This window comes from Aulonocara stuartgranti (genome assembly GCF_965226115.1).
Source record: "Aulonocara stuartgranti genome assembly, chromosome: 14".
NCBI lineage: Eukaryota > Metazoa > Chordata > Actinopteri > Cichliformes > Cichlidae > Aulonocara > Aulonocara stuartgranti.
The window spans coordinates 9,021,098-9,032,342 of record NC_138950.1 but is presented as its reverse complement, the minus strand read 5'-3'; the positions used below and the strand labels follow the sequence as shown (position 1 = coordinate 9,032,342).

The following is an 11,245-nucleotide window of genomic DNA, read 5'->3' as shown; positions in this document are numbered from 1 at the left end:
GGAGCAGAATCTGGATCTGTGGCGGATAAATGCAAGATCTCAGTCCCTGCTGCCGTACCCTCACTCAGAATCACACTGTACTCTGTTCGGCTGAATACTGGAGGGTTGTCATTGGCATCTGTAACACTGATAATGATAGGAACGCTGGAGCTACGCTGAGGGATTCCACGATCTGACACCACAACCGTCAGGTTATAACTTGGTACCGCTTCAAAGTCCAGCTTCTCTACCAGGATTAGACTCCCAACTGTCTGGAAGCCCCGCCCCTCCAAGAAGCGCACGCTGCTCTCAATCTGGAAGGCATTACCCGAGTTGCCACTGGCAATAGCAAAATCAAAACCACAGTTATCCCGTAACAGGTCTCCATCCACAGCTTCTAATGTCAGAACAGTTGATCCAGGAAGGCCGTCTTCAGACACAGTGGCTCTGTACTCTGACTGATGGAAGATGGGGGCGTTGTCGTTTATGTCAGACACTTGAACATGCACAGTGGCAATGGCTGAAAGGGATGGAGTACCCTGGTCTCGTGCCTCAATCACCACCAGAATGGAGGGATTCTCGAAGTCAAACTCAGTCTTTTGTTTAGTAAATAGAGTACCTGCGAAGAAACAGAGAGTACCATCATAAGAAGGCCAACGTAATTTTAGGTCTTTCTTTCACAACCCATCATATTACATATCAGTGCTGGTTAGCTCTTACACAGTAATGAATGACTTAACTAAAAAAGTAAATTACAATTATATTTTGTAAACACTGTGGCAGATTTGGGTACACACTGTTTGAGGGAACATTATTTCAGGCAAATGGAAATGTTTTGAGGACAGGAGAAAGTATAGTTAGTGTAAAGAAAAAAAGTCCTCTTTTATGACGCACTTATTTTTAGATGCTATCTCAAGCAAAACATCTGAGGCAAATAACATTCGATTTGGTTTTCAATTACTTATAATGAAGAAAATGATTAAATATTTTGCAATACTCATTGCGAATATGTCCAAACCCCAAATGAGCATCCAAGGAGCGCTTTAGGGAATGGCATTTTTTTTAATGAAGTATAATTAAGGGGCTCTTAAACTCTGGTTAGAGTGTAGTTATAAACAACCATAAATGCAGTGCAGACAGTAATCATACCATTGACTGGGTCAATGTAGAAGACACCTTTCGTTGATGACATGACTCTGTAAGTAATTTTCCCATTGTCCCCAGAGTCACGGTCAGTGGCTGTTACGGTGACGACTGCGCTGCCTGCAGGGAGGTGCTCTGATACAGCCACCTGATAAGAAACACATTAAATGTAAATATATTTATCTCCATTACAGATTATTGAAAACTTTAACAAATATTCCGATAATCTAAAATGTAGTGAAATATGCAGTACCTGATACAAATCCTGGGTAAAGGTGGGAGAATTATCATTCACATCATCCACCAGCACAGTGAGGTTGGCCTCGCTTTGATGTTTAGAGTCAGATGTGCGAACGGTTAGAGTGTACCACGTCCTTTCCTCGTAGTCTAGTGGTCCAGTCAGCGACACTCCTCCTCCATAACAATGAATTCCAAACATGCCTTGGCTGCTTGCATCTAGGTGTAACGTGTAGGAGAGGGCTGGCCCCGAGTCCACATCATTCCCCGTTACCTGGGTGATTATTGTGCCAATGAGAGTATCTGTATGTGTGAAGACAAAGAGCAGATATTTAGGTGCAGCTAAAATGAAACACAGAGTGTCTTGGTTTAAAGAAAAAAAAAACTTTATGAAGAAATATCCGGTTCTGGAAAGCCTTGAACTAATAGACAGGAAATGAACGGAGGAGGAACTTGGCCATAGCTTGTTTCATCAAAGGGTCAGACTTTTCTCACTGAGCCCTGCTGAGCGAGCTGCCAGGGAGTGTGATGTGAGGCTTTATGATAAGATCACTGGGCTAACTTCCACTGTGAAGCTGACTTACCCTCAGGCACTCGAATCTTCTGAGGCAGGGGAATCATGGGACTGTTGTCATTGAGGTCAATGATGATCACAGTGAGGGTGGCAGAGCCAGCGAGCCGTGGGGTTCCCCGGTCTGTTGCCGTAACAACAAGCCTGGAGCGACAAAATGAATGTCAGCTTTTTAACTTTTAAACTTTCTGAACCCTGTTACACAATTCTTGGTCCCCAAAGCCCACATCGAACAGCCTGTTTTTGTCTGGATGTTTTTCTTTCTTTGTGTGTGTGTTTTCCAATACACAAAAGCGCCTGAAAGTCATTTTAAATATTAATAAAACAATATGTTTAAAAATATTATCTGCAAGGGATACATGATTTTCTCATAACACTGAAAGGCTGTGATGCAAAAACATGCAAAATCTACTTTTCTCTTTCTATAACAGAAAGGATTTTCTGAGTGGGACTTCAAAATTTGAGTCAAGTTTGCAGTAGCAATATAAAATCCAAATGAAAGTCAGGTGAAACAGTGCAACTCGTTTTTAAATCCTTGGATTTTTCAAAGCAAAATATGAACATAAAATGAGCAAAACTATAAAAACAAGGAAAAGTTGACAAGAATAAGTGTACATTCTAACTGTGACAGAGTCTAAATATGCATGTGGATTAGCTGACAGGAAACTCATGCCAACATGTGGTTACAAACAAACAGAATAAAAGCAAGACTCACTTCGTTTGGGTCCAGATTTCCCTGTCCATTATGGCTGCAGTGGTAACGCTTCCAGTCAGTGGGTCTATCTTAAACAAGCCACTCATGGATGATGACCTGATAGAGTAAGTCACCTGACCATTTTGACCCTGGTCCCGGTCGTCTGCGGCCACCTGAGTGAATTAACACCCCATTTTGGAAACGTAAATATAGAAACATTTGCAGCAGCTGTTTTAGTGTAACTCGAACTAGTGAGCAATATTGGACTTGGAAGTCAATAGTTAATAAAAATGGGCTATATGGTTCTGGCTTCATGGCACAAGCGATTATACAGTAAATTCTTCTGGGACACTGAGATCACATGAAATTGAAAAGTCAATCCTTTGCAGCACTGAAACTATCCAGTTTTCTGATGCTTGAGAGTTTTTATTCTACAGCTTCACATTTAAACAGCAGCCAAGCATAATAAACATTTGGGGGAAAAGCTACTGCACCTGGATAATGGGAAAATCGTAGCCTTGCGCCTCCCTAATGTAGGCTACATAGTTCTGGAGTTGGAAGCGTGGCAAGTTGTCATTTACATCCTGAAGGATTAAGTTGACAGCCATGTAGGAGCTAGAGGATGCTGTCTCAGCTTTCACCACAAGGCGGAGTTTTGGGGTCTCCTCAAAGTCCAGTCCTTCAGATTTCTGGACCCATATTTCACCTAAATCACAAAAGTATCAATGACTCACTTTCTACATTTCAAAAATATAACCTTGTAATGTTTACTGCCATCTTACCAACCGTCGTACTGCCAACACTTACCAGTAATTGTGTTTATTCCAAAAGACTGCAATTTATTGCCACTGAATATACTGTAGGTGATCCCATTTTTGGAGCCATCTGGGTACTGGGCCTGAGCCTGTGTTACTACTGTGCCTAGAAGATGCAAAACACACTATGTTGATACATTTCATTTATACTTCTTATTTCAAATGTATATTTACACTCTTTGAATTACAATGTTAAAGATTTTAAATCACTTCAACCTTTAGCAGCGTTCTCTTGCAGGCTGACATCTCTTGCTGTGCGAGAGAAGCGAATCCCACTGTAGCTCTGCTCCTTTATGTAAATGATAACCACTCCCAGGGAAGATTGTGCTGGGTTCCCTTGGTCCATGGCCTGAACTATCAAAGTCCGTTGGCTTTGGGTCATGGTCTGCAGCTTCTCTGTGGCCTGGATTTCTCCTGTCAGTGAGTTAATGGTGAACCCCCTGACAGAGTTGGCAAAACGATAAAAAACAGAGCCATTAGCTCCAAAGTCTTTGTCCTCTGCTCTCATAGTGGCCAAAACTCGACGATTAGAGACACTACTGGCGGAGACATTCACAATAAGTGGGTCCTGAATGAAGAACGGAGCATTGTCGTTCACATCCTGAATATAGATCGTCACCTGAGCAGTGGAGTTACGTGGGTTTGCGGGGGAAGAATCGGTGGCACACACCTCAAAAGTGTAAGAAGCTGTTCTCTCTCTATCGAGGGGGGATGCTGTGATAATGCGACCTGTGTTTTGGTCTATCATGAACATGCTCTGGGAGCCATGGCTCAGAAAGTACAGCACTTGGCTATTAGGGCCATGGTCCAAATCAATGGCTTTCACCTCCAGGACGAGTGACCCAATGGGAACATCTTCCAAAATTTCTGCTGTGTAGCTGCTGCTCTGAAACTGGGGGCTGTGATCATTGATGTCCAGGACTATCACTTCTACAGTGGCAGTGCTGCTAAGTGCTGGGTGGCCCTGGTCCTGAGCTATCACCGTTAAACTGTACCCAGGCCTCTTCTCCCGATCAAGGGGCCGTGAGGTGGACAGGACACCTGACTGGCCATCCAAGCGGAAGTCTCCAGATGAATCTCCAGCTGCAAGTAGAGCGATAGCAAATGGCTTGTAAACATTTGAAACTATGTACCGATCATTTAAAACATTAAATCAAAAGCAGTTCTCACCTGTAATTTTGTAGTTTATCCTGCCGTTGTCTCCCGCATCCTGATCAGTGGCTCGAAGGGTGAATAGAGGTAGTGCTTCCAGGTTTTCAGGCACCTCTATGCTGTAGTAAAGACGTCCAAAGACAGGGGCGTTGTCATTAACGTCAGTCACCTTGATCCTCACAGTTGCTTTAGCATAGTTCGGTGGAAGGCCTCCATCTTTTGCAGACACTGCCAGAACATAAAAAAGCACACTATAATTTGTTGTAGTAATTCATAATTTAAATATTATTTTTATTATGTATCAGATCTGGCATTTTTTGTAAGGCTGCAGAACAATCAGATGACAGTACCTGTGACAGTGTAGTATTCCTGAAGCTCCCTGTCCAGAGACTTAGTAATCATAATCACACCTGATACTGGGTTGATGCTGAAACCCTCCTGTGAGATACCGTCATATGTCACCTGGCCATTGCTTCCTACAGAGAAACAAATATAGTCACAGCATTCTATTAAAAATGGCCTTTAAAAATAAATTAAAAATCAAAGAATGTCGGTGAAGGTCAGAGAGTTCCATCCTATAACTTGTAGATAATAATGAAAAAAATGCATTTACAACATGTTTCAAATTCTCTTCTAATAGCTTGTAAACTTATTTGTTTGTTTGTCATGAGGCTTGCTGTATAAGCATTTGGCAGCAAGAGCCCTCCCTCAGGCGTCTGTGTGCCAGATCGCGTGCTACGAGAAAGCAGCCTGGCAACCTCACCTGTTTACTTCACTAATTGCTTTTGAGGAGAAAGTTTATAATCCTCCTACTTTATGTGCTTCTGACTAACTCTTGGAGAATGCATGCTAATCCCCCCTCATGTAGTCCTTATGCAAATAAAAAGAACTGTTAATGTCTCTAATGTGAACACATAGTCAGCAAATGATGGCTAAGAAGAATTAAAAGCAGCACAAATATAATATGACAGATCAAATCCCTGCACATTATGAATCAGACCTTGGTCCAGATCAGTGGCAGACACTGTCAGCACACTGGTTCCTGGAGGTTGGTTCTCCGAGATCTCTACTTCATACTGGCTCTGCTCAAACCAGGGCGCCTCATCATTAACATCGATCACATGCACACACAGCAGCTGGATGGACGAGTGTTGGGGTATCCCGTGATCCTCAGCGATTACTGTGAGGTTAAAGATGTCCTGCTCCTCGCGGTCCAGAGGTTTGAAAATAGACAGAGAGCCTGTAGGGAGATGAATGAAGGGTGAAATATGAGGAGAGATTTCCTCTACGTGGGTACTTTATTATAGCCTGGTTAAAAGAGACAGTTAGACAATTACGGTATGAAAGCATGTCATCAAAGGCAATAAAAAACACTGCTTGCCATGATTGTGTTTGTAGTCAAGTTATTTAAAAATCAAGTGTGAAAACTTGCCGTGTGAGGGCCAAATCAGTGCTAATCTCCTCCACACACACACAGCTCTGCCTACCTGACTGCTACCACCACCACTGCTGTAACAGCCCAAACGGTCTGGCCACAGTTTACGAGATTTTCCACTGGAGAATGCCACAGCCATCGAGAAAGAAGCAGTAAACACACACTCTAGACACGCAACAGCCAGGCCTGCCGTGCTCCGTAGGAATTAGAGGCACCCCAGCCTTTTCATTATCCTGCCCTAAGAGGGTAGAACTTGCAATGATTTAATTTCAATTTCATGCTTTAAAATCAAATGCAACTGTTAAAGAAAGAGAGGGCCAAGACTGTTTTCCTTTTAACTTTTTTTGTGTGTGTTTGTTTTTCACTTTGTGCCTTTCTAGGATTGAGATAACTTGCCTCTAAGCTTTTAATCTGGTATAAGTTACAGGCTGGAATTTTTCACCTAAATTTGATTCCTCTGTGATCCTACTATATCCCTGGTCACCGATAACACATGGGAAGGGGAAAAAAATGGAGGGATCTGGGGAGAGTTTTTATTTTGGATGTTTTGTAAGCATGTGTGGGGGTTGGTGGCGCCAACGCTGTGGACTGCAGTGCATGTGCGAGCGGAGGTTGCTCAGACAACAAACACATCTCTCTTATTTGATATGGCAAAGCCATTTATCAAAATTTGATGGGTTAATCCCTGAATGGTGTTGTCTTTTGCAGAGAAGCAGTCCCCCATATCACCAGTAAACTCTCCCTACTTCTTTTGAAAGGAAAATTAATGACCTCCATTCTGACACTGAGTGATGAGAATGTGTCTCACACTGTGACTTTACAGATTTATAACAATCGCCCGATAGTTCTCTCTATTGTGGTTAGCTGTGACGCCAAGGTAATGAAAACAGATTGTGCAGAGTTGTCGTAGACCTTTGGTCACTGACCCCAAAACGGGAGCAAACCAGGTGCACAAAGGATTAACTTGTCACTATTCTAACAAATAACTAGTGTGCATGAAAAGCACTTCAAGATGAGTGCACATACTGGGCTGAAGCAGAAGTGACATGCATGACAGACGCTGAATGTTTCCATCCCCAAACTGCTCCAGGAGGCATCCTGGTTGGCGACTTGAAGGCGAGGGCGGAGCAAATGTTGACACGTGTCTCAAACACCACAACAAAGCCCACAGGACCAAATGGCCCAAGGTCAGCGCTGACTAAGTGACATACTCTAATGCAAGCACACAAACACATATGTGCATGCCTACGCACACACATACACACGTGCGTACACATAAACACGCGTAACTGATCCCTCCTCTAATGGTTCCCAGAAGCCTGAGCAGGAGGTTCTTTGGTCTTTCATGGGAATAGATCCACAATAACAGATGATGGGTTGTTGTGTGTGCGCGCGTATGCACGTGTACTTGCACATTCTTGTGTGTGTGTATGTGTGCGTTTAATATTTGGCAAGCTGGCCTGTCTGGCCTCCAACTGAGAGAAATAAGTCATGAAAGGTGAAGCAAGAATTGGGCTGACCTTAGAAGTAAGCAGATTATTAAAACAGTTTGTGTGTGTTTATAGAAAGTAAGGTTAGGTGAATTTTGTGTGGAGTCGTGTAGAGTAGTGAGTATATATGCAATGCAAAGTGAAATTTAGAAGGAGATCCTGATGCAGATTTGCTTGTCTTTTGCTGAAGATGAAAATATTTCATCTTCAGCAAAAGATTTGCATGACACAGTAGTGCTTTAGTTCTAGTTCTACAGCCTAGCAGGGCAGAGAATACAAAGAGAGACCTGAGAAACTGAAGCCAAAAGTTTTAGTATAATGATAAGTAGAAAAAAGAAGCAGAAAGATGAGGAAAACAAGTAAACAGCATAAGAGATTTGAAATCTTACTCATTATAATCTTCAAACTGTTTGTATTTGCACTTAAATTAAATATTTTTTAAGTAGACTATTCTTCTAATCATAACAACTCATAGTTGTGATCAGTAGCTATCCCAGATAACACTGGGTGGAAAGCAAAGTTCACAGTCATCGCCAGAGCTAACTTATGAAGATATAAAAAAAATCAGCTTTCCCTTTCGGGGTATTTTTGAAAAAGATAATGGCGAGACAGCAGTGGCACCTTAGGGCAGGAGCCCTGTGATCCTGACATATCACTGGTCACTGAGCGCAAAAAAGTAGCAAGAAAATGTTCTGTTCATTTATTTTTCTACACCTTAACTTCAGTTGCACACCCATCAACAAAGTGATTAATGTCAAATATACGACAGTACAGCCCTAATAAGTAGTGAATACAGCGTGTATGTCAAGACCTTTCCTGTTTTTGTGCAATTGCAAGGTGAAATCAAAATGAATTTGCATGTATACAATGACCTTTGGGTGTTAAAAGCCCTTTCTGTTGAGGATTGTGACAAGAAAACCGATCTAAAGGATGTAAATTAGCTATGCATGAAAAACAGCATAGCTAATTTGAATGAAGCACACAGAGAATAAAGCCTGGCTTCGGGCTGCACTTACCCGTACTAGGGTTGAGACTGAATGTCCCTGCAGTGTTGCCTGATTGAATTCTGTAGGTCACTCTACCATTCTCCCCTTGGTCTGCATCTCTGGCCATGACATACAGCACTACAAAGCCCACTGGCTGATCCTCCATCACACTGACAGCTGTTGGCGATATGAACACTGGTGGATTGTCATTCTCATCGGTCACATACAGCCTTGCCGTGACAGAACCCCAGCGCCTCTGGCTGACATCAGGAGCAGAATCTGTTGCTTTTACAACCAGGATGAGGTTTGGAGTGACCTCATAGTCCAGCTTCTGGCCCAAGGAGAGAACCCCAGTTGATGGGTCGAGGGTTAATAGACCTGGGGTATTTGGCCACTGTTGTAGTATGGAATACACCAGTTTGCTGTTGGACCCACTGCCATCCTTATCTGTGGCCTGGAAAGTATAGACAGAGGAGCCAGGATCCATGATCTCAGAGATGACAATTGTGATGGGGTCCTCTGGGAACTGAGGAGTGTGGTCATTACTGTCCTCTATGTCGATGTCCAGGTGGACAAGAGTGCTGCTCGGAGGGGCCTCGGAGAAGTCATCCACTTCAATTTGCAGATTGTAGCGCGAGTCTCGTTCATAGTCAAGAGGGCGAGCCAAGTAAACGTCCCCAGTCAGACGATCCACAACGAATGTGCCATCTCGGTCCGTACCCCCCACCACTGTGTAGGTCACCTTGTCGTCCTCTAAGGTTCCTCTATCATGGAGACGGACCGAGCCAATAACAGACCCGGGCTTGGCCTCCTCCACCGAATTGAAAGTTATGGAGAGTGAATTCTTCTTGGTAGCAGGTCTGTTAATGCTGATAACCTGCAGTAAAGCAACACATTGCATTTATATTTAACGGCGCAGCAACATGGCAGCAGATCTAATGCTTCACTCAAATGCCCAGTGGCAACTTAAGTTTGCAATTTTCAATACAGAACGAAAATATTTTATGGATTTTAGGCAAAGTGGAAACAGACGTCCTCTCCACACTGAATGTGTTCACGGGGAATAAATGAAACCACTTACAAAAGGTTTTTATAGACTTCAATAACATGACTGCTAAGATTAATCTGACATCTGTTTGGATGCCAAGAAATATAATAGATGATAAAAGTGCTGCAATCAGAAAAGGAAGTGTTATAAGGGCTTGAATTTAGTACTGAGGAATACTGCGGTACTGCATATAGTTTTACACTTCTTTTCCGAGTGTCTTCAAAGACTACAACCTTATTATTTCTCTTCTGAAACATTGTTTAAATAAAACATGTTTTTTCCCTTTGATACATGCATGTAGTGTGAAAATTAAAGCAGCTGTGAAAGGTAAATGAGCACGGATTGGCTTTATTGATGAAATTTTAATCGAAATTACTGACCGTGTTTTGTAACCTGATTGGCCAGTCTGGATACTCAGCAGTGTATCCAACAGCACAATTCCCACACTAAGTAGGCACTCAAAAAAATATGCTGTGCTTGCTGACAAGCTGTAAATTGGTTCCACATTAGATGGAAAAGAAGTGTTCCAAAAATAAATTGGAATAGGCCTATCCTATCATCGACGGAATTAAATAATCATTCAGAAAAGATGATTAAAGGAAATTACACAAATACGTCACAAGGCAAGAACAACACTGCACTGTTTAATCCAATTAACTAACAATTATGACTTCCATTTTTTGTTATTGGAAAAGAGGAAAAATTGCGCTGGCGCTGACTGGAGCTGTTTATATAGGAGCTCAATTTTCCTGGAACCTATAAATCTTCCTTCCAGAGTTCTTCCATTGTGTTTTTTTCTGTTCTATATTAAATATTAACACGAATTACCTTTAATGCTGTGTTTTATGTTGAGTGTATAGCCTTGCTGCTCCTTGCAAAAAGGGCTACTGTATTAAAAAAGTGTTGAAGTCATTGAGTATGACCTTGATCATAGACGTCTACAGCTGGCCCTCATCACGAGCCAGCTGGGAGTATTTGATTCAGATCCACTTTTCCATTTCAGATAGAAATTTCCCTTTTGAAAATTCACAGGGGAAGAAAAGGGGAGGGGATGGGAGGGGACCTTGTCAGAAGTGAGGCTGATATGTCTGCAACTAGTGCGAGGGGCCCAGGGATGCAGATCGTCGCTGCCCCGAGTCTATTCTTTGATATCAAATAGGTGAATATAGTGGGTGTTTGTGCTCGCAGTGGTTCCAAAACACAGTCTAACCTGAATGGTGAGGGAGCAGGAGGTGCTGCGAGGGGGCAGTCCTCTGTCGGTGGCTGTCACCGTCAGAGTGTACTCAGCCCGTTCCGAGTGGCTGAGAGGGGATGACGAACGCAACTCGCCAGTGTTTGTGTTCAAAGAGAAGCGCTCAGCTCTGGGACCTAGAAGAAACAGAGCATACCCGAACTTGAGATGAGAAGTGCATAGGAAGCCTGAACACACAAACACAAACATTAAATTGAATCCGCTTTCAACAATATACAAAAAAAGAAGAAAAGCATGAAAAAATTAATAAAGACTGGAGGAAGATATATTTCTTTAAACGTCTCTATAAAGTACCTGACAAAGAATAGAATATTGTGCCATTCTCCCCTTCATCAGGGTCTTTGGCTTGCAGTGTACCCAGTACAACCCCAGAAGGCTGACCTTCCATCACCTAAGGGTTAAACCAGATTTTCAGCACTCTATGATAGCAATTTATTTTCTGC

General features: G+C 42.6%; 1 protein-coding gene across 1 annotated transcript in view; it reads right to left on the bottom strand.

Moving 5' to 3' along the window:
- LOC309687498 (protocadherin-16-like) overlaps nt 1–11,245 on the bottom strand; it is a 76,970-nt gene that overhangs the window by 3,323 nt on the left and 62,402 nt on the right. Inside the window, exons 8-21 of the mRNA XM_082502515.1 lie at nt 11,097–11,193; nt 10,761–10,918; nt 8,533–9,379; nt 5,592–5,831; nt 4,942–5,067; nt 4,610–4,819; nt 3,656–4,522; nt 3,432–3,545; nt 3,119–3,330; nt 2,646–2,797; nt 1,944–2,074; nt 1,376–1,662; nt 1,129–1,270; nt 1–598 (exon numbers count right to left, since the gene is read on the bottom strand). The exon at nt 1–598 is cut by the window's left edge and continues 3,323 nt beyond it. Of these exons, the coding sequence (XP_082358641.1) occupies nt 1–598; nt 1,129–1,270; nt 1,376–1,662; nt 1,944–2,074; nt 2,646–2,797; nt 3,119–3,330; nt 3,432–3,545; nt 3,656–4,522; nt 4,610–4,819; nt 4,942–5,067; nt 5,592–5,831; nt 8,533–9,379; nt 10,761–10,918; nt 11,097–11,193 (4,181 nt within the window). The remainder of the gene's footprint in view (nt 599–1,128; nt 1,271–1,375; nt 1,663–1,943; nt 2,075–2,645; nt 2,798–3,118; nt 3,331–3,431; nt 3,546–3,655; nt 4,523–4,609; nt 4,820–4,941; nt 5,068–5,591; nt 5,832–8,532; nt 9,380–10,760; nt 10,919–11,096; nt 11,194–11,245) is intronic.